The 27,029-nt window shown below is 35.9% G+C and overlaps 1 protein-coding gene across 4 annotated transcripts in view; it reads left to right on the forward strand.

Moving 5' to 3' along the window:
- The window catches only part of RNF145 (ring finger protein 145), a 97,768-nt gene extending 71,490 nt beyond the window's left edge, over positions 1–26,278 (forward strand). For all 4 annotated transcript variants that reach the window (XM_045792015.2, XM_045792013.2, XM_045792011.2 and 1 more), the window contains 7 exons: positions 4,483–4,718; positions 7,229–7,404; positions 10,713–10,853; positions 14,323–14,505; positions 20,983–21,130; positions 22,033–22,389; positions 24,656–26,278. In XM_045792015.2, coding sequence (XP_045647971.1) covers positions 4,483–4,718; positions 7,229–7,404; positions 10,713–10,853; positions 14,323–14,505; positions 20,983–21,130; positions 22,033–22,389; positions 24,656–25,039 — 1,625 coding nt within the window. In that variant the 3' untranslated portion in view covers positions 25,040–26,278. The remainder of the gene's footprint in view (positions 1–4,482; positions 4,719–7,228; positions 7,405–10,712; positions 10,854–14,322; positions 14,506–20,982; positions 21,131–22,032; positions 22,390–24,655) is intronic.
- The last annotated feature ends 751 nt before the right edge of the window (positions 26,279–27,029 follow it).

A 27,029-nucleotide genomic window follows, 5' to 3' on the forward strand; every position in this document is an offset into this window, starting at 1 on the left:
TTTCCTCAACTAAGATTCAATTAATTGGAAATAAAATCCATAAACTATTAAGTACTATCTTTTCTTCCAATTTGGATTTTGAAGGTACTTTCTGCTCATTTCTTCCATTTCATTAAAGAACTTTTCAATGAAAACCTGAGTAATATTGATATGCCATCATTTCTTAGAGTTGCAGACTTCTTGGAGCTATTTCTAATAGTGGAATCCTGACATCCAGAGATTACATTGTGATTTTGATTTGTTCAGAATTACTAATTGGAATAGGCACATCAATTTAAACAACTGCTAGTTTTTCTGGAGCTGCAGGAAAGATTTCCACTCCTTTTTTCACCTAAAAAGGAGAAGTCGTCTTCTCTTAAAGAGAATGATAGCCTATGAGTCATATTCTTCTATGAAGGAAGATAAGTGAAGCCTGTAACCCCAGAGTTGAGCACTGAATGTGCTGGCATAGACTTAGGGGAATTTTCATCATGTGTAGAGGAAGTTTACATCATGCCGAACAAGGAAATTTAAATATCACGGCTCTGAGTACAGTGACAGAAGTAAGATATGCCAGAATGAAAATTCCTAATCATTCCTAGTATTAAAGCATTTCCTCCACGTACTTTCTATTAGAGTTTTTGCTAGTTTTTTAATCAAAGAAATACACTTATTTTTAAAAGTCAAGACATACCACAATTTTATGATGAAAATTGGCTCTCTCCTGCACCACTCCTCTCCACACTCCTGTATCAATTCCCCAGAGGCCTTTCTCCTTCCTAGGCACGATAATATCTTCCCTGCTATTTTCTCTTTTGTCCTTCTCTGTAAGTCCTGTTAACCGAGTAATGTTCCTCCTACATTGACCCCCTAACTTCCTTACTGTTCTGTTTTCTTTTTCCTCTCTCTCTCTCTTTTGTTTTACTTGCTGAGATTTCCCAACTTTATCTTCCAACCCTTTTATTGTACCTTTTTTGTTTTATATTTTTAATATCCAGGAACTTGTTTTCATTGAATACCTCTTTTTACTATGACCGTCTTTTTTATTTCTTAGATATATCATGTATCTCTTTGAAGGTTTCTTTTGTTCCTTGAATTATCCATTTCCCCTGAGATCTTTTTTCTGTTTGTTTTGGTCTTTGTCTGTCATGGGATAGTAGTGTTTCTCAAGCCTGGATTTGAAACACCTGGTTGTATTAAACAGGGATTTGTAAATACTGATGCCTAGGCCTCATCTGATTAAACCATAAGTTTCACTTAAATATCTGGGAGTCCTTGACGGATCATTTGTATTCAAGTAAGCTAAGTTGTTGATTGGAATCTCTTTTAGGGTATACCAGCTGGTATGTTTTACAGTTGATGTTCAAGTGGGATTGGCTGGTTTTGAGTATTTGTATGTTTTTTCACTTGGACTTGGTCATTTTCCCCAGAGAGTTATCTTTCTGTCCCCTGTAGGGGAGGCTGTTGTCAGTGACTAGAATGGGTGACAGTAACCATGGCAGCAGTGCTTGGATGCAGTGGTTGGTGCAGACTCTTTTCATTTGGGCATCTCACCTCTACTCTGGTGTCCAGGAGCCTGTGTCACTCTCTCCAGAGAGCAAATTTGGTCTTCATTCCAGGGTGAGGGAAAGAGTAGTGGCTTGGCTAAGTTAGTTGCCTCCTATCTCTTCATTCTCTGTCCTTTAAAATTTTCTCATAACTCACTTGGTGCCCTCTCTTCCTGGTTTTGTTGTTGTTGTTTCTAGTATTATGGGTTTTCCTCCTTTTATGCCTTCATGAATATTTTGCACATTATAGATAACAATTCTTTAAAGGCTAAAATTAATACTTTGTGGGAGAGAATACATGTTAGATCATGGTGGATTGTTAATAAATGTTCAGCTTTGTGTAAAAATGGATGCCATTTTTGTATTCTTTTAATAGTAATATAGACTGAACACAAAACTAAAATCTCAAAGTATTGTTTTGCTTTTTATTGGCAAGAATTCTCACCAAGAGAATTTGACTAAATGACTCTTAAGTTAATCATGGTAGATAACATGTTCAAGAACTTTAAAGAAATTCTAAAGGGATCTATGGAGGCTTGTCTCATCAGTGAAATGGGACAGTGTGGTACTTACTGTCATCAGAGTAGATCATTGAAAAAAATAGCAAGGGGGTGTTTGGGTGGCTCAGTTGGTTGAGCTTCTGGCTTTGGCTCAGGTCATGATCTTAAGAGTCCTAGAATTGAGCCCCATGTCAGGCTCCCTGCTCGGCAGGGAGTCTGCTTCTTCCTCTCCCTCTCCTGCAGCCCCTCTTTCTACTCGTGCTCTCTCAAATATATAAACAAAATCTTAAAAAAATAGCAAGTTCTGATGTGGACACAAATATACAAAAAATGTAAAAGTATATTAGAGTGGCATTTCAAAGTGATGAGAAAAGAATTGGATGATTCTAATCTCCAGTTTTGAGACAACTGACTAAACATCTGGAAAAACAAACTTAGATCATTACTTCTTACCTTATTCTAAAACAAATTCCAAATGTGTTAATTTTTTTAAAGATTTTATTTATTTAGAGACAGAGAGAGAGCGTGAGTGAGGGGAGGGGCAGAGGGAGAGGGAAAGAGAGAATCTTAAGCAGACTCCATGCTCGATCCCATGACCCTAAAATCATGACCTGAGTCAAAGTCAAGAATCGGATGCTTAACCGACTGAACCACCCAGGTGCTACTCAAATGTATTAATTTTTAAAGTAAAGAATACTAAAAGAAAATCTAGGTGATTACTTGTATGTCTTGAGTAGGGGGACCCATATGATTTAACCATGGCACCAAAGGTAGAAACCATCAAGGAAAAGATTGATAGGTTTGACCATTTATAGTAAAATATCCTATACTATAAGAGAAAAAAATTATTAAAATAGTCAAATGACACATTGGGAAAATATAATCATAAGATAAAGGAAATTGGTATCTTGATCAAAGAATTCCAGAAGGCTACATTCTCCAGTAGAAATGGCCAAAGAATGTGAACAAATAATTGCAGATTATTTTTGCATACTTACTTGTAATTAGTAATCAACAAATGCAAATTTTAAAAAGTTTAGGAAATATTCCTTGCCCTACCCTTCCTTAAATTATTTTTATTGCTGGCAAGTCAGTGGGAAAATGGGTGCCATAGGGCAGTCTGATAGTATGTGTCAGAACCTTAAGTATTTCTTTGATTCAGTAATTCCACTTTTAAGAATTTAGTCTAAGAAGATATTGGGAAATGTGCTCCAAGCAGTTTATACAAGGATGTCATACACATATAGGCTTATTCATAATAACATATTTTATAATTATTAACTATTTGAAAACAGCCATATGTTAGAACTGTGTCATTTGCATTCAGTGTAATATACCATACAACTAAAAACAACCATGTATATATACTTTCTGGTATAGAGAGAGACACATGTACTCTATGTATTAACTAAGAAAAACTGATTGTAAAAAAGTATGTACACTATAATCTCCTAGAAGACATTTGTGTATATTCACACTCATAGAATAAATATGAAAAGGGTAACAGTATGAATACCTAATTTTTAGAAAAGATTATTAGAGAGAGAGAACATGTGTGCGAGCAAATTTAAATGAGCGGGAAGGGCAGAGGGAGAGGGAGAGCCAATTTCAAGCCAACTCTTCCCTGAGCATGGAGCCAGATGCGGGGGCTGGATCTCACAAACCTGAGATCATGGCCTGATCTGAAACCAAGAGTCAGATGCTCAGCCGCCTGTGCCACCCAGGTGCCCCTGAACACCTAATTGTTTTTGAGCACTTAACTAGGTTTCAGATACAATGTGAAGGCTCTCTATGCAGTGCTTCCTTTAATGGACCAAAGGTATTATAGGATTATAAGAGATTGAGTTTTTTCCCCCTTATTTCTCTGTATTTTCTAAGTTTTCTATAATGAGCATACATAATCCTCTGGGAAGAATATGTTGCTTAAATTTTTTAGTGTTAACTTTCACTTTTGAGTCATTTGGAAAGAAGGCTTGCATGGTCCTGTAAAAGCAATTAAAGCTTGAAAATCTCAGAACGAATTTTGTTGCAACATGGTCTTAGGGAAGTAACTGTATCTCTGGAATTTTACGCTTTCACCCATAGACCAGAACAGTTAAATATTGAGGACCTTTGTAAGAGCTGTGTATAAAGAGTAGTAACTGAGTAACTATAATATTGAATTAGAAATTAAAAAAACCTTTTTCTGTATTATATATGTCATCCGAAATGTGATGAAGACCAGTGGATATTTGTGCTGCCTTTTTCAGATCAGTACCTAGGGAATCGGTGCTCGAAATTGACAGAACATGTGAATATGTAATTATGGTCAGATGAGGTAAAAATTTGATTTAAATTATTATCTAAGAGATCTTAATTAGACTTCTTCAAAAGCTGTGCCATCATCTTTATTGGCAGTGTCTTTTGTTTTTATTTTGTGGATACCAATCTTAAATGCGTTCTCCTCCCCATTTTAGGTCAGTTGGTGGTGTGTACTTTATGCTCCTGTGTCATGAAAACGAAGCAGATTTGGCTTTTTTCAGCTCACATGCTTCCCCTGCTGGCACGACTCTGCCTTGTCCCTCTGGAGACAATTGTTATCATCAACAAATTTGCTATGATTTTTACTGGATTGGAAGTTCTCTACTTTCTTGGGTCTAATCTTTTAGTACCTTATAACCTTGCTAAGTCTGCATACAGAGAATTGGTTCAGGTAAGACTGACAATCACACACAGGTAGATAAAATTCTACATAAAAATTAGTTCTGTTAAAGATTTAGTTCATTTCACAGTCGTGGTCGTGGTAACATTCATCCCCCTGTTGGACAGTTTCTAAGTAGCAACTATTTTCAACCTAATTAGGAGCATCTGCGATTCTTCATGATGAAGTGTTCTGCAGAGAGGCAGTGAAGTGGGATTCTGTGGAAGCAGAGGGTCTGGGTTTTTTACTCTGGCTCTACTGTTTACTAGCTGTGTAACCTGGGGATAGTGGGTAGTCACTTAAGTTGGCTTATCCGTAAAATGGAGCTAATAATAACAGTACTTAACTTGTAGGGTTGCTGTGAGGTTTAAATGAGTTCAGTGCGGCAGACAGTATTCAGTCTGTGTTAACTATTACAATGAAGACAAAAATAATACAGAATTGAAAACCTAGAGGTAAAATCTGGACTTCTCTTCTGATTAAAGTCCTACTGTGACTACGGTTTTTTTCCTTGTATTTGCCAACTTATGTAAACTGAGAAGTTAAGTAGTTCTGGGCTGTCATATGATGGATTTTGTTTAGGTATACTGATTTTGCCAATATGACATGTTTCTGCCCATCCTACTTTTTTTAGCCTTTGCTCTAAAACAGATTATTTCCAGAAAGAAACAGTAGATATTTAAATATTTCCATTTGACTTGATTGATAAGTTTCAGTATATAAAATAGATATTAAAACTGACATTGATATAAAAAGAGAGTGCTAAAATGGACGTTCTTTTTTACCTTTTGACTGTGTGTATATGACCTTAAGGTACAGGAGGCTCTCAGATTGACTAAACTAAAACTACTAAGTGAAATGGGCTTTTTTGTTGTTGTTATGGCCCCAGGGGCAGATTTCCTAGAAAAATTTCCCTAAACTCTTGGCTTTAGGCTGATTCTGCCTTCTTTGTTCATCTTATGTAATGATTAAGTTGGGCAATTTTCAGAGAAGAGGAAATTATTTTCATACTCAATGAAGAGCTTTTTTATGAGGAAGGGTTATAGTTACATTCAGAGTAAGAATAACTGAAATATGTATTTTTTCTTTGAATTCAATCTTGTGGAGCTACCCTAGTTTGTGGGAAACAGAAGACAATCAGTAAACATTAATTGGTTACTGTTTATTTAATCACCATAAGGACAGAGCCCTCATTTCTCAATGTCCTGTTTACCTTCTTGGTTGCCTTAAGAGTCATGCATCACTAAATATCGTAGTTGAAAATAAATTCTAGGTTATGAAATCCACAACCTGGAAAGACTTGGATAGGTAAGAAATGGAAACTATCAGGCTTTTTAGGCATCTGTTCCTTGAATGGAAAGGAGGAAAAGTACTCTCTACCTCTTAATGATTAGTTTGCTGCTAATAATAATTTTGTGGCTAGTTTTAGCTTGAAAAAGCTAGTTGCTTTTGCTTTAAATATTTTCTCGTAGGGGAAAAATAGAAGTTAATCTTGACTGGATTTTAGAGAAAGCAAATTTAGAATAACCTGCAAGTCCTTGCATTTTAACTTAATACTTAAAAGATCTACATCTACCTAGAGATAGATGTTAATTAGAAATCAGAAAAACTTGAAGTCAGTGTATTTTAATTTAGGATATTTGTATTTTATTGAAACAATCTGGTATCACATTGAGAGTTCTAGCAAAGATGATCTGCTGTATAGGTTAGAGTTTGTAGCCTGCCTTGCAGAACACTGTTGTATTACCAGGGTCTGGTCCCTGGCATAGTAACTCCAGAAACTTGGTTACATGTGTGCTTGTTAGGCTGAATCAGATTATGAGAATTGATTCCTCCTAATCAATCTCGTAAGAGATTGTTTTACAAACTGGAAAGCTAATTTACTGATTAGTAGATTAATAAACTTTTTAAACCTTTTTTCCTGGTGTTAATGCACTAGGCAAATCAAATAAATTGAGAAATGTTGTTTGATAAATACACAGGAGGAGCAAGGGGAATTGATCTGTCTGGGGGAAAAGACTGGCTAACTATCTTTGCTCTCCAGTAGAGTAAACTCCAGTGTTTATTCTGTCTTCCGTCAAACTGTTTCTCCCCTGTGACATTTCCTGAATAAACCTGTAAAAATTCTTCCTTTTACCTTGCCCCTTTTTCTAGCCATTCATGCACTATTGCATTATTTATGGTAGTCCTGATCATTTTGATTTAGAGATGAGTAAGTTTACAAAGTCTGGTTAACCTACCTTTGATGTAGTTTTACTCTGAAAGTGACTTCATTTTGAACCGTAAGGGCAGTTTATGGTTGTCATTTGATGAGTGTGTGTCAAGTGTTAATGCAAAATCAGTGAATTTTAGAAAATGTACTAACTGTATGTACAGAGCTAACTTTAAAGGAATTTAGTTGGAACAATCTTAGTGAAAGAAAAGCAATTTAATTTTTCTCTTTAAGTACTTTAAACTCTTTTGTGTTTAAAGTGTTTATTGAAGTGATACAAGATGTTTTCCTTTTTCATTTTCTTATTCAGGTCGTAGAGGTGTATGGCCTTCTGGCTTTGGGAATGTCCCTGTGGAATCAGCTCGTAGTCCCTGTACTTTTCATGGTTTTCTGGCTCGTCTTATTTGCTCTTCAGATTTACTCCTATTTCAGTACTCGAGATCAGCCTGCATCACGTGAGAGGCTGCTTTTCCTTTTCCTGACAAGGTAATTAATAAGAACGTATGGTACTGTACATAACCTTAGGAAGAGAAGACTTTGATCTAGGAATAGCAAGTTTTGCAAATCTCCAGTTATGTTTAGGGTACCCCATATTTAATTAAGATAGGATTTTCATTTGGTGGATGCCTAGGGCTGGCAGTGCAGGGAGGTGCTAAGGTAATAATGGTATATTGGCTGTAGCAAATGATTTGTGGAAAGGTACATAGCAAATTTAAAAAAGTTTTTTAAAATTCTGAGTTAAATTACTGGTTGGGTAAATAAAACATGTTACTAAAAATAATTATCAATTACTAAGTATTTAATATGTGCCAACCACATTGCTAAACACTTTTCTTCAGACTTAATCTTGACAGCAACCCTGAGAGATAGGTGCCTTTATTATCATTTACCATTTTAATAGCTGGGGAGACTGTACCGAGAGTACCTTGCCCAAGGTGACACTGCTGAAAGAAACCTTGCTGTTGTCAGAGCCCATCTGAGTTCAAACCCTGTGACTTAACTCTTGCAGCTAATGCCCTGTTATTTTTCATGTTTTACTTCATTATTCAGATATAGTCAAATAAGTGGAGAAGTGAGTATATCATAATGCTTTGCTGTTTGCCCCAAAGGAATTCTGAGACTTGGTTTTTAAGATTTAGTTTTTTAAAAAAATAGTCTTAAGTCATCAGAGTCCTTTTTCTGCTAAAGTATCTTTGTTGTGAGCTTATGCTACATCCACATTTGTCATTTTTCCACTCTTGAGTTTGAATCTCAAGTCCTCAGAATCTAGCACATGGCTATCTATCTTCATTCCCTGGCACATACAGGCAAGAATGAAACTCTGTCCTTCAGGAGAGTACATATAAGCAAGAAGTGTTGAGTTTTAGTTAATAGAGCCATTGTTTCTCAGCCAACCAAATGACGGAGCACTATGCAGGGATCAGGTTGTAAGGGGTGTAGGGAAAATGTTACACAGTGTTAAATATCAGTAAAAATGTCACAGGGTAGTACGTATTTTAGTAAATAAGCAGAATAAACTTACTGGCACTGAGTCAGATTTTGTATTTTCTAAAAAGAACACTTTGAGTTGATAAGTAGCTTCTGTAAGCATGCAATAAATTGATACCAAATACATTTTAATAGTTCATTATTAGTGAAGTTTCACTGATGTTGTTTTTTAATGTAAATATTATGGAAGTTTTATGAAGAATTTTAAAATGATCCGAAAAGTAATTCAATTTTAAGAGAAAGAGAAATAGAATCCTTTGGTTAGGATAATAACCTAAGTGTGGGACTGGGATTGGTCATGTTTTAAACCAGATTATTAGCCATTAAAAAGTACAATCAGATCAAGTGTAGCATAGTGTAATAGGCTTAACAAGTCAGTAAGCCATGAATGAATTTGGATTTACTTACAAAGTAGGAAAGTAATACTGAGATTTTTAGATGAGGTTTAGGTGTCTTGCCAAAATGATTTTTCTCTCTATTCCTTTTTAGACATGGAATGGATTACTCTTTCTCAAAATAGGAATGTTTAAATTTGGTTTTTAACAGAGAAGTTCCCATATGGCTCTTCTGTTAATATCTATCTCTGTAAGCATTGTTGTCCTTGATGCTCCTTTGTGCCAGGTTACATTGGTGTGTTGCCTTGCCAAAGAACAACTTATTTACAAAAGGAAGATTGCAAGTTTATCAGCATACCCTGACTAAACAAACCAACTAAAAAAGCACATGCAAACAAAGGTTTGCTTTTGCAGCCAGAAAATAGAAACTAAAATTCAGTATAAAACATCTCACTGAAGAGAGAGAGGAAGAAAAGTTTTATAAAATTTCCAGATTCTTTCACTTCCTCAAAGTTAGGTTGAAACCTTTTGCTTTCTTAAGTATGTTCTCTTTTGAAAAATATCCTCTTGAAAATGTAATTAAATCATACTGCTTGGATGTACAAGATTTCTTTAAATCTGGAGACAAGAATAGAGAAATAGTACGGATCATCATTAAATTTTCAGACTTTTCCAGTGAGAACGAAGTAAAATTTTTAGTATATTTTTAGCCATGATTATCACTGTTTAGTTACTAGACAATTTGTTTAAACATAAGGATTTAAACATAAGGATTTCTCTGAGAAAATGTCACATTTCAGAAATTAGATTTGTAAGAATGCCATAAAATCATTTTTTCGGCTATCAACCACCATGACTCATAGATTTTGACTCCTAAAAGAAAACCAGACATTTTTTTCTCATCATACTGTGCATTGATCTATGGAAAAGTAGATGTTTTCACTTAAAAACTTAAAAGCAATTAGTTGTTTAGAAAGGGTAACTATGTAGTAGAAGCACAGAGCTACATAGTAAAGGACAGGGGGTGATTTGCCTGAATGAATTCCTCATGGGTACAAATGAAATTCTTAACTGGAATTTTAAAACTTCTCTGAACATTTGTTAAATGCTGTATAAATGCTAAATCCAAATTATTAGTACATAATATTACATATGTTTGTAAAATACTTGTTAATAATTTAGTATCTAATATGTTCAGTGAAAGTATCGAATGTATTTCCATAAAATGTCAAAGTATTTACAATCTTTAGTTAGTGTAAGGTCTTCCAGTTCTTCTTGTAAGTGGTATTCGTAGCAAACTTTTATGTTAAAAATTGATACTAAAATTATTTTTAAATGGTCTTTGGCTGTATTCTTGGATATGCTTTTGAAACAACCCAGAAAATATGCAGTCGTGTAAACCTAAATTAAATTAAAATATAAAGTATCAATAATATGGAAAATACTGTTGTATTGAGAGGAGTTGGGGACTGCAAAGTCAATATGGGCCTTCCCTGATAATAGTTTGGCCAAATAAGGAGTTTTGACAAGTAATCATATTAGCACAAATTGGACTATGAACAATTTGTGCAGCCAACATTTTTCAGAAGGAACTGTGGGCAACTATACGAGTCTTTTTTGAATATTATCACCATGTTAATTATGTGTTTCTTAGGGTTTGAAGAAAATTTAAGTCCTTACTGCTTTTGAAAGAGGTGATAGATATATAAAAATAGAGAAGACATTGTTTCAGATATGGTACTATGTACTGAATATTTGCTAAAGAGATTTTAAAAATGCAGATTAGGATAATAGAATGGATTTAAATTATTAATGGAGTGGTTAGGTGATTTTTTACCTCAAATTTTGGTTTGGGGTGGTTTAATTGATGAGAATCAGATCAAGGTTGGTGGTTATTTGAAGGCTTAAGATGGTTTTATTTCAAATGGAAAATTTTTATCTGTCAATATTTCCCCACCCCCCTTTTTCTAGTATTGCTGAATGCTGCAGCACTCCTTATTCGCTTTTGGGTTTGGTCTTCACGGTTTCCTTTGTTGCCTTGGGTGTTCTGACACTCTGCAAGTTTTACTTGCAGGGTTACCGAGCTTTCATGAATGATCCTGCCATGAATAGGTAAGTACTTGACTATGGATGTCTCTAGACTTGTAAATATTATATATAACTTGAAGAAGTAATGATGAATTTCAGAGGAAATGGAATTTTGAGATTTTATTTTTTTGAATGGTTGCAACTATTTGGATTTAAAATACTATGAAAATATAACTGAATTTCCATATGTAAAAGATGGATTTTTACTGTATGTACATATCAGTATTTATTGGACACTTTCTTAGATTTAAGAGATTGGGGGGGGGTGGGGAGGGGCAGAGGAAGAGAGAATCATAAACAGGCCCCACACCCTGCATAGAGCCTGACACAGGGCTCAGTCTCACGACCCCAAGATGAGTCATGAGCTGAAATCAAGAGGTGGACACTTAACCAGCTGAGCCACCAGAGATTTTTTTTTTTTTTTTTTTATTAATAACGATTTTTTATTATATTATGTTAGTCACCATACAGTACATCCCCGGTTTTCGATGTAAGGCTCGATGATTCATTAGTTGTGTATAACACCCAGTGCACCATGCAATATGTGCCCTCCTTACTACCCATCACCGGTCTATCCCATTCCCCCACCCCCCTCCCCTCTGTAGCCCTCAGTTTGTTTCTCATAGTCCATAGTCTCTCATGTTTCATTCCCCCTTCTGATTACCCCCCCTTTCTTTATCCCTTTCTTCCCCTACTGATCATTCTAGTTCTTATGTTCCATAGATGAGAGAAATCATATGATAGTTCTCTTTCTCTGCTTGACTTATTTCACTAAGCATTATCTCCTCCAGTGCTGTCCATGTTGTAGCAAATGTTGAGAACTCATTCTTTCTGATTGCTGAGTAATATTCCATTGTATATATGGACCACAACTTCTTAATCCAGTCATCTGTTGCAGGGCATCTCGGCTCCTTCCACGATTTAGCTATTGTGGACATTGCTGCTATGAACATTGGGGTGCATATGGCCCTTCTCTTCACTACGTCTGTATCTTTGGGGTAAACACCCAGTAGTGCAATGGCTGGATCATAGGGTAGCTCAATTTTTAACTTTTTAAGGGACCTCCACACGGTCTTCCAGAGGAGCCACCAGAGATTTTTAATAGCTTGCTTTTTCCCATTTGAAGTTTAAGTGTAGCCCTGTTAAAATCAAATTTCTGTATTTGATACTTAAAAATTTTTTGTGTGTGGACATAATTTTGATACTGATTGAAGTTTCAAAGGGTGCATTAATGAGAATGCAGAGTAGTTAATCTGATTATTAAATCACTAAGATTAGATATTGGGAAACTCTATTTCTAGAGCTTGTCAATGATTTCTGTTAATAGGAATTTTTAATGGTTTCATTTATATAAATTTATATAATCTCAAAATCTTTATGGGGTTCCTGGGTGGTGCAGTCGTTAAGCGTCTGCCTTCGGCTCAGGGCTTGATCCCGGTGTTCTGGGATCGAGCCCCACATCGGGCTCCTCCGCTGGGAGCCTGCTTCTTCCTCTCCCACTACCTCTGCTTGTGCTCCTGCTCTCGCAGGCTATCTCTCTGTCAAATAAATAAATAAAATCTTAAAAAAAAAAATCTTTAAATCTTTATGGAATGTTTCAGAATCGGTAGATGGTGCATACCTTGTAAATTGGAGGAAACATTTATTTTGGTGTACATTATTTTTTTTATGATAGAAGAGGAAAAAAAGAAAAAGTATGCTTTATAATCTTCCTGCTAGTCCCAGCTAACACCTTTATAATGGCAAAAGAGGGAGGAGGGCAAGAAAGAAAAATAATTCATGTATAAGTTCACAAAATTCATACCATTCAGAAAATATGAAATGGGAAGTGACAATTCTTCCTCCCCCTGCTTGCCATTTCCTCTCCCTGAAGGTAACAGCTTATAATGGTTAAAGTTTCTTACAGGGAAAAGTACGCATATATATATTTTTTTGCTACTGTTGTTTTTGTTTCATTTCCAGATACTGTACATGGTTCTGCACCTTAGTTTTTCACTTAAATATATTTTAGATGTTTTTTTATGTCAACACAAAGACCTCCTCACTCTTTTTTTGATAAAGGCATAGTATTCCAAAATATGGATGTGTTTTTTTCATTTTTTGCTATTAAAAAATGGTACCCTTGTATATGTCCTTTTTTTTTTAACTCTTAATCAGGAAACTTTCAAATTAACACAGTTGAAAGAATAGTAAAATGAACCTCCATATACCTGTCACCCATCTCCAGTAATACAGCCAGTCTTCTGTCATGAATGCCCCTATCTACTCCACTTACTTTGTCCCCTCCATTATCTCCAGCTGCATTTGTTTGGTGCAAATTCCAGATATAATACATTTTATCCATAAATATTTTAGTCTCATTTGAAAAAGCATAGCTACAATAGCACATTCATTCCCAGTAAGAGAATTCCTTCACATCAAATTCCCAGTTGGTGTTCATATTTCCCTGACTTTTTTTTTTTTTTTAACATTTTGTTTGCTCAACTTCATATCCATATAAGGCCCATATTGCAATTGGTTAATATTTTTTAAGTCTCTTAATATTTAGGTCCCTGCTGTGTTATATTTTTTTCCCTTTCTAAAAATTTTATTTGTTGAAGACACCAGATTGTCCTGTTTAATTTTTCAGAGTCTGGATTTTGCCAATTCTATCCCTGTGATATCACATAACATATTGTTATTCACTATATTTTCTCTTACATTTAAATTTTTTATAGCGCATCCATAGAGTAAATTATTACAAAGTAAGGTTATTGAGTTGAAGGGTATACACATTTTTAAATTTACTAGCAAGTTTTTCTGCAGAAAGGTTTTATCTGTTTTATCTCAACATTAGTGTCCCCATTTTTCTCAAAATTTCGTGTCAGTGGTTGGGTCCTCAAACTTCGAAATATTTGCTCATTTGTGGTTTTGAAAACTGGACTTATCCTTCGTTCATTTATTTGTGAGAGTTCTTTATAAATCAAGTCAATAAGATGAAAAAGATCTCAGGATTTTGTGTATATTTTCCATATAGAAACTGAATTTCAAAAAAGTTTATGTGTGTCTTCTAGTTCTTATGGTCTGCTTAAAGAGACCTTTTCTACTCCCAAAATTATGAAGACATTCACCTATGATTTTATTTTTTATAATCAAAATATATCTCATGTTAAAATATGTATAATTCAGTGGCTATCTAAGAATGGTAGAGTGTCTGGCTCATTAGCAAAGCCTGGTTAGAACACTTTTATTTATCTTGGAAGTTGCTTTTTATCTCCTCATTGTGGGCTAAAATAATAGCTGTTAATGTTTTGCGCACATATAATGGTGTATTGTGACTCTGTATTACTGTTACATCGATGTTCTATATAAGTTAATATTCTGATCAGGTTTTTTGTCTAAGTCAGACTAGATCACCAATATGTAACAACAGTGTAAGTCTTTGGACTATTTTCTCTTGCAATGAGATGAGATTCTGATTGTTTATTTTTCTGAAAACATGTGCTTAATTTAGGGGCATGACGGAAGGAGTCACGCTGTTAATCCTGGCAGTGCAGACTGGTCTGATAGAGCTGCAGGTTGTTCACCGGGCATTCCTGCTCAGTATTATCCTTTTCATTGTCGTCGCTTCTATTCTACAGTCTATGTTAGAGATTGCAGATCCTATTGTTTTGGCGCTGGGAGCATCTAGAGACAAGTAAGAAACTTCCTAAAAGAAATTTTTGTAATATTCTTTATGAGTGTGTTGTCTGAGGATTTAGATAATGTTTAGAGACCGAAAATGGATGAATAATTGGTATTAGCTTAAGGTAACAAGTTTACCTTTTTATTTTTTCTATATGTTTGACTTTTCTGTTTTTTCCTCTCAGATTCTTATAGTTAGAAATCACATCAAAGGCCATGTAATTACAAGTCAACTTTTTCTTCAGAGAAATTTAATTAATACCTTTTATATTTGTTCAGTTTTAAAATGAAGAATGGAGAGCATCAGATTTAGTCCAGGAAATATAGTAAAAAATATAATTTTATTCTGTGTAATCCTAAAGCAGAGAAAGCATTGAGAGAACGGAGAAAAATCATGTGAAGGAGAGAGAAACAAAGGCTCTCAGGCAGTCATAAAGATAGGCATTTATGGAATAATGGCCTCATCTGATGGCCTTTAGACAGTTGCAACTTACTGAGGTTTTAGTGGGGATTCTTGACATCTTATGGAACCAGGCGAAATTAATAGCTGCATTCATGTTCATGCCATATTACAGATGTTCTCTTAAGGAATAAAAGTCAAGTTATTATTTAGCTCTTTAAGATAGAATTAAACTTACTGTAGTTTATACAAGGGCATTCTATAAAGAATTACTAAAAATTCAGAGTCACTGTTTCTTTCCAGTGTCTGTTGACCTTCTGGTGATTTTTGAAATACCTGAATTTATTGCTTCTTCGGTAGAGTTTTATGAGTAAGGGAACAGGCAATCTTTTGGGAGATAGAATTTTGACACCAGATTTTTAAAACATTCCAAATTAACATTTTAGTTACAATTCATCAGATTTATCTTTTTATCCCCATATCCCACATTGCTGAACATTCTGAAATTTTTCTCAAATGGTAGCATTTAAGATGTTGAACTCAGTGGTGAACTCAGTTAAGTAGCCATTTAAATGGGTTGTTTTTGACCTAAGTACAACACTATTTTGTCATTTCTGGCAGTATCATTTAGTAGTATTACTTATACAAATTAATTTAGCATATACTGATAAGACTAATATAATACTATAGAAAGTATTAGAAAAAAGAAAGAAATCTATAATTCCACTGCCGTAAGAACCAATAAATCAGTTCTGATTCCCACGAGGATGTTGAAGTGGCCTCATTACTGGCTTTTTCCTCCAAGGTCAAATAGGAAATTTAGAAGTAAAGGAGCAAAACCGAGAAGTCCTGTGTGTGGGTGTGGGGTGGTTATTTTGCATCTATGTCAGTGTTCTTGCTGGTGTCTGCTGCGGCATTCGCCTAAGGCCGAGAGGTGCTCTTGGCTGTGAAAGGATGGAAAAGGGATGGATCATTAGGGTTAGGTTCTTCTCTCCTACCATCGCCTACGGTAAGTAAGAGGGTACTATCAACAACTATATGCCAGTACTTTTTAAAACAAATGAAATGGAAGAGTATGAGAAAAATATAACTTATTAAACTGACTCAAGAAGAATTTAAAAACTTGGATAGTTCTGTAGCTGTTAAAGTAGTGGAAACAAATGGCAAACATCTCGACCCAGATGGTATTACAGGCAAGTTCCGACTTTGAAGGAATAGATTATCCCTATTTGAAACACACACACTTCGAGACAATGAAAAGAATACTGCCCAACTCATTCTGTGAGGTGAGTATAATCCCTGTATTGAAATCAGACAACTTGAGAAAGATACTCTTTTATTTCACTCATAGTAGGAGGAACTATGCAGATTTGTAATATTGGGTGGAGTATAGACAGCTTGAGCAGTGGAACAGAGAGCCCCTAACCAGACCCATATATGTTGGACTTTGGTATATGACAGGGGTGGCATGTCCAATAAGTGGGGACAGGTGGTACTTTTCTGTAATGTTGCTGGAAAAAATGGTTTCTATTTGGAAAAGGATGGAATGGGTTCCTATCTCACACTATAAACAAAGGATCAACTCTGGAGTGTTAGAGACCTAAAATGTCAAAAACAAAAAATTAAAACTCACATAGGCTAATAAATTTTGGACTTTGAAGTAGGAAACAGTTTATTAAACTGACAGAACTGGTATGGAAGAGCGAGACTAAGAATTAAGAATGACTATGATTATGAAAGGAAAGAGTGATAAATCTCACAATTACAGTTAATAACTTTTTAGACCTAAAGTTAACTTTATAAACTGGGAGAAGATATTCATAGTATTTCACTTGCCCAAGAATTGGTATCATATACAAACAGCTCAAATGAGCAAGAGAAATGGATGAAATACATTCTTATCTTTAGGCTTTTAGTGAAAGAGGAGACACATGAATATGAAGAGAAGTTCAGCGTCTTTAGTGGTCAAAGAAGTGTATATCAATACCACACTGAGGTACTGTTTTAAACCTGTGGGATTGGCAAGGAATAAATGAAGGAAGGAAGAAAGAAGGGAGAGAGAGGAAAGTCAGCTGGTTATCTAGAGTGGAAGACGGTCTAGATGACATGGTATCCCTGGTTTCTGGTGGGAGTATAAAGTGGTGTAATAATGTTCATAGCACAGTTCACAGTAGCAAAAATCTGGGAACAACCCAAATAACAATCGAACAGGAAAGTGGGTGAGTAAATGTGATAATAGTCATCGTGGAATGTTAGAAATACAGTGACACAGAAGACAATATGCATGATTCATAGCATTATAAAGTTAAAAAGTAAATTCCAAAAGACAGTATTTTTATGTTATTTTTATGTTAAAAACAAAAATTTAAAATAGACTCTTAATACGTACAGATTAATAAAACTATAAAAGGGAAAGCAAGCAAGAGAGTAAAGAACACAGATTCAAGGTAATGCTTTCAATGGGTGCAGGGAAGCAGGACGTGGAATAGGCAGGCCTGCTATATGGTTAAATGTGGGTTATCGTCCGGGCCCTCACTTTTGTATGGCGAGACGGGTTCGTAAAGGCTTGTTACAGTACTTAAGATAGGAATTAGATTACTAGCTCAGTCAAAAGAGAGGCACCCACAGACCAATGGTGACAGTGTATCCTGAGTCAAGGATTATGTCTAATTCAGAGTACTGGGGATTGAGAAAAGAAATGAAAAAGTATCTTAATTCTCAAATTAGAGAAATAATTAAGAGATACTGTCGATAGTTCATATAACACTGCTTCTCTCTTTCATTGAAGACATAATTATTAGGGAGAGAAAAGCCTCACATGTTTTGGAGTTGCTTGGACTAGAGGTAATTTCTAGTGTTTAACTTACTAAGGTGTCTCAGTTTTAGCTATAGAGATAATTGTTGCCTTTATCTATAAATTTTATTTCAGTTTTTAACAAGGAATTTTAGGATAATGGTCTACTTAAATTACATAGATTTTCAAGGGACAAACTTCTGAAAAAAATGGATTGGGGTGAATGTAAATTTTTTAAAAATTTTATAGTGCTTAGCCTATTAATGGGATAAGATTTCAGTGTCGTTTTCTGCTATTCGTTTTAGATTTAATTTTAAATTAGATTTTTATTGAATTTTCACTGCTTAAATAAGAATATATATACTTGTATATATAATATACACACCCGTGCTTGTGTATATATATTGGTGTGTGTGTATACACATTTATGCCAAAATTAGATTATAACTCTTGGCATATAATGGGGTTTATGGTTCTCTGTGTATGTATATAAAAATATACACTTGTGTCTATAACGTAAATATATACCTATTTTATATAAATGGATCATAACTTGATTTTGAAAAATATATTTCAAGCTTTAAGGCAAATTACCCTATTAAAGAAAGTGATCTATAATTTAACATCTAATAAAGTATAACTGTTGTTAGAGTAATTCCTGCCTGCCTTTCTTTAAAAAAATAAAACTTTTTATGTTTTGAATCTCAAATCAGAACTACTGGCAAGTTTATGTTTGTCCCATAACTTTGAAGGTAGAAAATGTTTGCAAGAAAAGCTGTAAAACAGTTCCAAAGTACCTAGCTTTAATTTTTACCATAATAATAATTCTTCTCTGAATTACTAATTTTAGAAAGTCACATACAGTCTAGCATTTAACTTTGTGTGTGGTTATTTTTCTTCCTCACCTATATTATTATAGTTAAATATAGAAAGGGTGATTTATGCCACTTTTTTTGGTCTCCTTGAGACTGCATGGATTTGAGATCACAGATAATGATTTTAAATTAAGACAGATTAATTTTTTTTGTAGCCGTGAGCTCTAAACAATTTTGGGTTGAAATCTGCATTTCCTCAATGATTAAATGAATAAATGTACATGTTTTATAGGAAGTCTAATAATTTTAAGTCTTGATACTCAGTTTACATAGATTGTAATTGAGTTTTATGTTTTAAGAGGAAATCTGTTTTGGGTTCACACTGATTTCTTCTAGATTTGTGATCACGGTGTTAAAAAGTTACTCCACCTTTGGCTTTTATTTACCCAGGAAATGGAAATATCTAATATCTTTTTTTTTTTTAAATCTTTTGTGGCAGCCCTCTATCTTTATTTGTTTGTAAATTGGGTCTATAAAGTAACTATATGTAAACTCACAGGGGGTGGAAATCACTTTTTTCCTATTGTACAGAAAGATTTTCCGAAGTTCTACTTAAGGCACTTGTTGGGGAAGGTTTTTGTTTCTCTTTTAGAACTTGATATACAATCTATCTTAAATTGGGTGTATTTAAAGGAATGATTTGTTAGAATATTTTGATGTATGAAGACACAAAAGAAAAAAATTGTGTTCCTTCTCATTTTGCCATAACTATGGGACTGCTTCTGTGTATGTATTCCACCCTTGACAGGTGGGGTTCAAGTGGGATCAGAAACTGAAATCTAAGTCTAAGAAGTCTCTTGATCTGTTGGGTGTCTTAAAAGCATAGTAGTATTATATGTAAAAAGTATATAGATAATATATACACACACTAAGCTATATATAAAGTATATGTATACATTAAACTATATATATATATGAAGTTATATATATACTTATATAAATAGTGTTCCCCCATGAGACAATCATGATAACTTTTGTCCTGCTTTTATCATAGGGCTTTGCATTTGGGTAGATAGATAGGTTTAAAAAAAAAAAAAAAAGTAGGGGCGCCTGGGTGGCACAGCGGTTAAGCGGCTGCCTTCAGCTCAGGGCGTGATCCCGGCGTTCTGGGATCGAGCCCCACATCAGGCTCTTCCGCTACGAGCCTGCTTCTTCCTCTCCCACTCCCCCTGCTTGTGTTCCCTCTCTCGCTGGCTGTCTCTATCTCTGTCGAATAAATAAATAAAATCTTAAAAAAAAAAAGAATCTTAAAAAAAAAAAGTAGTAATAGATGGAAAATAATTTGAAAAATATCAAGCAGAAATAAATTTTCAAGTTTTATTTGGCATTTCAAACAAGCCTTTAGCTTTAAAAGCTGAGCTACGTGAAGAAGGAATTGTTTTTTTCAAGGAGTTTAAATTTGGGTGATAAGACATTTTTATGTGTGTGTACATATATATTATTTCGATAACTCTAAATAAAAATGTTTAGGCATACAACATATAAATATCTATATCATTGAAACAAGACTACAATTTTAGTGTATGATTGGCTGGTACCAGTGTTAAGAATTCTGAGAAGATCAGTGATTCCTGGAGAAAGGATTCATGTTACCTGGTTTGTTCAGCTTGAGCTAGCCTAAAGGGTTTAGAGCAAGAGAGACTGGGGCAGAGGCATTTCTAGTGGGATGTAAGAGGCTGGCGTTTTTCTGGGAGTACAGTTAATTAACCATCGTTGCTTATAGTGAGGAACAGGTATTAACAAGTTTGGACCAAAAAATTGGGAGTCTAAGAGCTCAGATGCCAGGCTAGGAAGTTTAGAGAAGGCATTGACAATATTACGGGGAGTAGTAGAGCTTTAGGAAGATTAATCAGGCAGGCAGTGTCCAGGATAGATTGGGACTAGGGGAGGAAGACCAGCTCGTAGGTCCTACAACACAGTGGTTCATAGTTTTTCCGCCCCCATTCCTGACAGATGTGAGGATTAATATAGCTCTTGGAGAACCATTTCTTTTGGTAATACTGCGCTCACAGTAGCAGAAGACTTTCATCACAGTGCAACGGATGGGAAGAAGATGTCTCATGACTTAACATCACACATTATTGTTAAGGCTTAATGCTCCAAAAGCCTGAAGTCACTTTGAAATTGGTAGGAATGAAGATGGAACTGAAAGCTAACTATTGAAAAAGAAAAAAAAAAAAAGAATTGATGGTGCTTGACAATTTTGACTGAGCGGAGAGAAGAGAAAAGGTGACTCAGGTGGCTTTGAAATACCAGGTCTGTGACCCTTGTCCTGAAATCTAGTATAGTGACTGGCAAGGAGAAGGATGCTTAGTAAAGTGTGTGGGAAATGTCAGCATGGCCTACAACCTATCAGTTGCTAACGTGATTGTTGTGGTCCTGGGTGAGTGGCGCTTTAAAGGAATATTTTTCTTTTTCTAGGAGTTTATGGAAACACTTCCGTGCTGTGAGCCTTTGTTTATTTTTACTAGTGTTCCCTGCTTACATGGCTTACATGATTTGCCAGTTTTTCCACATGGATTTTTGGCTGCTTATCATTATTTCTAGCAGCATTCTCACCTCTCTTCAGGTAAGCCTGGGAATAATTAACTTTATGTAATAGCTGATTTTCGTATTTTTCCTTCCATAAAAGGAATTAAACTTTTTCGAGATAAATGATTATAAGTAGCCTATTTTGGTGATTACTTCCTACCTTACTTATCAGAAAAACATTACATGGATATGAGCATATAAGTTAGATGGTAGGTTATTAAAATAATCTACCTACCACCTATCTATGTCACTGTATTTTTTTATCAAGGTAATTAAACTTTGCAAATGCTTAAAATGATATAGAGCTATCGTGTAAAGCTTAAGTTGATAAGTAACTAAAAAATATTAAAAAGATTGTATAGCTTGTTTGGAGCATATTTTTTAAATACTCACTCGAAAATATCCTTAGTTTCATGATGTGTATGAATATATGACCTATTTGTGTAAAACACACATAGATACACACAAGAGAGAATATTGCCTGGAAATAATAAGCTTATTGTAACTTGAAAGTGGATCTTTGCTGCCTGATCAGTAAGAAGTAAAAGAAAATAAAACACTGGCAACAAAGATTTATTCATTGTTCCTTGTAAAGGTAACAGTTCTTTGAAAGTTGAGGAACATGTATGACTACAGAATTAGGGAATTTAAATAGAATTTTAATGGGTTTTGCTGATCTGGGGAATAAAATAAATAAAATGCAGAGAAAAAGGATGACTAATCAGAATTATTTTAAGAAAGTTACGTCTCAGGATACGGCTTTTTCGTATCGAATGCCTGGATTACTGAGATAGCTCACATTTTAATTATACCATGGTTTCCTCTGATATTAAATATGGCATCCTTTAAGTATCAGGAATGTTGTTAGTGCTTAAAGTCTCTGAAAAGCCTTTCTTAGTGGTCATACTCTGTTTTAAAATGCACGTATTTTCCCCCCAGGTTTTGGGAACACTTTTTATTTATGTCTTATTTATGGTTGAGGAATTCAGAAAAGAGCCAGTGGAAAACATGGATGATGTCATCTACTATGTGAATGGCACTTACCGCCTTCTGGAGTTTCTTGTGGCCCTCTGTGTGGTGGCCTATGGTGTCTCAGAGACCATCTTTGGAGAATGGACCGTAATGGGCTCAATGATCATCTTCATCCATTCCTATTACAATGTGTGGCTTCGGGCACAGCTGGGGTGGAAGAGCTTCCTTCTCCGTAGGGATGCTGTGAATAAGATTAAATCATTACCCATTGCTACAAAAGAGCAGCTGGAGAAACACAACGATATTTGTGCCATCTGTTATCAGGTAACTAGCACACTAAGAATCCATTTGGGTGGGTGGTTGGTGTATCCCTTGGGACTTTAACCATATTAACCAAATTTAAGTTAAATTTCTAGGCAGAATTATTTCCTTGGTTAAAAAAAAAATAGGTCTCAGAAATTATTAAAGACCTGATAGAATATGTAGAATATTTCCATTTTATTTCTGAACTAAGTTTTAAATTTAGTCCCTCAAGTTCTAATTGATTGTTATTTTCAACATTGCTCACCCATAAATAAAGGAAAAACAGGTCAGGTGTATTTTATATTTACTCCCAAATACACACACAAACACACACACACACACATATATATATATATATGTACTGTCAAATATATACTATCATTCAGGAGTCAGCAACTTCTGAAAAGTGGTGTGCCAAGATTCTGATGCTTTTCCTTCTGGTATTTCCAGGATCGGGAAGAAGTATTCATTTACTTAACATGGGTAGAGAGAGTATGTGTTTACCTGTGGGTTGGTGGATATCTGAGGTGGATACAAGCCTGTGTGTTTGGAAGTGGGGGCGGGAGGATATGGTGGAGGTAGCCAATCCATGTGCCATTGTAGTTGGCCTTCCTGGCATCTTTGGCATGGGTGTTATGAATAGCTGACATCTGCTTTCTATTAAAATTGAAAGATAGTATTTAAATGAGTTTGGGAATATCACAACAAAAAACAGGCCTACAGTTTAGTCACCAGTAACCTGTGCAGGCGGATGGTTAAGTAGCAGCTTTTATAGCTAAACTGTACTGTTGGAAGTATGGATAGAAATTAAGGGCAACAACAAACTTTAAAATTGCTCTTAAAAGAGTGTAAGCTGGTGAAATAAAACTATAGATAGTGTCAGTGAATATGAGGGAATGTTCTTTGTCCAAGGCTGCTTTACAGTTTAGATGGGGGTGTGTATCTATTTGTGTTAAAGACTATCTAGTATAAGAATTTTGTCTAAGAATAAAATGCAACTACCACTTTTTTATTGTTACTAGAACATACTTTTGGGTACTCACAAAATAATGTTTTCCAGGTTATTTTTGCATTTGAGGGACTAAGGAATATTGTAGGTCCCCCCCAAGTGAAGTGGTCGTTGTCTTGGTTCTGCTTCCTTTGTGCTTGGTAGCATCGTCGTACGCAGGACAGCACGTCGAAGACAGGGCACATCCACTTCAGCAGCCGATATCTAAATATTCCATCTCTGGGATTTAAGAGTCTCCTTTTTGTATTTCCTGTTGTCACATCACTTTTTTTGAGGTGCTAGAACTACCTGCTGATACCACACAGAAAATTAAAGTCAAATTGCTTCACTTCCCAGCTGGCTGCTTTTCCTTGGATGGCTTTCTGCTTAAAAGTTGACTCCCAGGTGTTACCAGTTCTTGGCAAGGAATTTCTGTGACAACTACAACTCCTTGTTTGGGGACTTTAAACAAAATTAATGGTTGAATCACCAAATGTATATTCTTAACAATTAACTCATGTCCTCAGCCTTCCCTCCCCAAGTATATCTTCTGCAAGGAACGTTAATGGAAAGTAATACCACTTCTTAATTCGGTGATTATCAGACTTGAGTGTGCATGAAAGTTACATGGGTGGCTTGCTGTAACTATGGGTTTGTGAATGCCATCTTCAGATATCCCAGTTCGGGGGGGGCAGGAATGTGTGTGGTTAGCAAGCACTCTGGGTGGCTGTGACGCACATTGAGAAGCCCTGGCTTATACAGACTGTATCTTGAAGACTGCGTTACATACATTGTCCCTAATGAAATTGCCACTTCCTTGCCAATACCCTGGTGTATGGGGCTGATTTTGTCTCCTTGCCAGTAATTTCATTATGGAATAATCTCTCGAGCTGTGTTGAAGCATCACTGTGGAAAGTCCTGTCTTCGTCAGATTTTCTGAGGTTCTGAGTACACTCTGCCATGCCGGGGGTCCCAGCAATCACACCGCAGTAGTTGTGTGATCCTCGTGTTTTGTACGAAGGCAGAAGCCAGTTCAGACGTTCATTTCTTTCTCATTTTTGGTTTTTACTTCTTTTTTTAACTGTTTAGCCAATGGATCTTGCGTTGTTGGTATAAAGGGGTCTCTGAAGGCAGGAGGATTATCACTGTAATCTAAAATGAGTTTTATTCTAAAATCTGTGTTACAAATTTTCTGTGGGGAATTTGTGGGAAAGAAGTGTTGGAACTAGAACTTTTGGGATTAGCAGCAAAGATTTTTGATAATAGGCATTTATTGAGATGTCTTTCCCCCTGTTCTAGGACATGAAATCTGCTGTGATCACACCTTGCAGTCATTTCTTCCATGCAGGCTGTCTCAAGAAGTGGCTGTATGTCCAGGAGACCTGCCCCCTGTGCCACTGCCACCTCAAAAACTCCTCCCAGCTTCCAGGGTTAGGAACTGAGCTGGTTCCACAGCCTCCTGCTGGAGTCGAGCAAAACATGCTTCAGGAAGGAACTGAACCTCCAGATCAAGAGCGTCCTCCAGGGACTGGGATGCAGGAGGGTTCTAGGGACAATAATGAGTGCATTGACACTAGATCAGATAGCCAGGAAGGGACTTGTGATCCTAAGGAATATCCTTTTAGTGCAAAAGATGAAGCATGTCCTGTTGAGGTCAGCCTAGAAGAAAAGAAGCAGAAGTAACGCTTTGATAGTCTGGAGAAGGGGTTAACTCACTATGAAATTCGAGCTCAGATTTGAGGAATGAATGTGTGAGATGATGAGGCAGGAAACTTGACATTCCAAGGATCTGATCCAGGAAGTACTCTCAGTGGAGACTGCTTGCTTTCATCCCCTTGACATTGTGGGAGAAATTTTACAATGTATGCTAATCAAAATGTATTTATATGTCCTATGCTGATATTTTGTAGAGGTTTGCCAAGAAAATTCAACCTCAACTTCAGAAACTGCCCCTGATTTGTAAGGGATAAATAAAATCAGATTTGAGTGCTTGAAAGGGGCTTAAGCAAGGAGGATAAACGCATCAGGACAGCATGGGAAGAAGCAGGCAGAAGCGGAACTGACATTTCACTTTCCATGGGACAGGATCATTCTTATTACAGAGTATGAGTAGTGACCAGCTCTTTTCACCACCCCCCTTTCCCTCAGTTAATTGGAACTCAGTCAGGTGATAATTGAGTTTTGTACAGCACTGAAATGAAATCAGAGATGTAAGAGCATTGATTGTAGTCCAAGACTGAAGCGCGCTTGTACTTGGTATGTGCTTTAGGGGAGGGGTGGGTGGGCACTTGGGCCTTGCGGGTGCATTCATGTAATCTGAGACTCTTGAACTTTATGATGGAGTCTTCAATATTTTGATGTATATGGAACTTTTGTTAATATATTGTATACTGTGTTGGCTGTGTGAAGTAAACTAAAACTCTGATGAACACTTTGGGGTCCACGTTAGTGTAGGAGACCAAAGTGGGAGGGGCTTTAGGGCACTGATAAAGGCCCTAAGTGTACTTTTCAATCCTGTGTAATGTTTAATTCTTGCAACTGAATCAAAACAGTGTTAAATTATGGCAATATTTGCACTTTGGGAATGAGTACATAACTGTATGATCACACTCTGCAAATGCCACTTTTAAAGCTGTTAATAGACTTTGCACCTTTTCTTTGACAAGGATGTGTCATATTTAAATTTTTACATTCATCATGGCTACAGGTAGAACTGGGGAGGGGGGAATGTAATTTTTTATGGGAATTTTGATATGAAAAGAAACTAGTCATTTATTTATACAATAGGCTTGGCTCAAAAAGTGTTTTTCAGACTCGATATTCCTAACGTGGGATGTGACTTTATTTTATTTTTAGTAGCAAATTTGGATGTAGACTGACAGACATAGCTGAATGTCTTAATAAATTTAAATTTGAAGATAACTATGTTTTGTTCCTGCAATGATTATTACTGTAAAGTGTTTGAAATTCTGTTCCTAGGATGTTTTGTTTTTATCCAGCCAGGTTTCTTATCTCTTGATCCCTCTCAAAAATGCCCTGCAGATGGCAAAACTTCTTGATTGAAAATGACCAGCTCTTTGAAATCTACACTAGTGGAAGCAAACCTAGGTTTGCATTAGGAACATTTGGGGAGCTTTTTAAAAAAAGTACACATTTCATGGATGGACCTAGAGGGTATTATGCTAAGTGAAATCAATCAGACTGAGAAAGATAAATGCCATATGATTTCACTTATGTGAAATAAAAAAAAAAAACACGAATAAGCAAACAAAAGCAGAATCAGACCTATAAATTCAGAAAACTGATGGTTGCCAGACAGTGGGGAGATAGGGAGATGGGCCAAATGGGGGAAGGGGAGTGGGAGGCACAGGCTTCCGGTTTGGGAATGAATAAATCACAGGGCTGAGAGGTACAGCACAGGGAACGTAGTCGATGGTGCTGTAATAGCGTTGTGTGGTGATAGATAGGAGCTCCACTTGCGCGGAGCACCGTGGAAGGTACAGAAAAGATGTCGAGTCACCCGGGCACACCTGAAACCCATTAAACATTGTGTGTCGTCTATACTCCACAAACACTTTAGAAAGTTACACGTATCTGAACCCGACTTCGGACCTACTGAATCAGGCTTTGGGGGTGTCTGAGGATGTGCTTTTCAAAGCTTCCTGGGTGATAC

This window comes from Ursus americanus, chromosome 15 (genome assembly GCF_024610735.1).
Source record: "Ursus americanus isolate L20-20 chromosome 15, mUrsAme1.1.p, whole genome shotgun sequence".
Lineage (NCBI taxonomy): Eukaryota > Metazoa > Chordata > Mammalia > Carnivora > Ursidae > Ursus > Ursus americanus.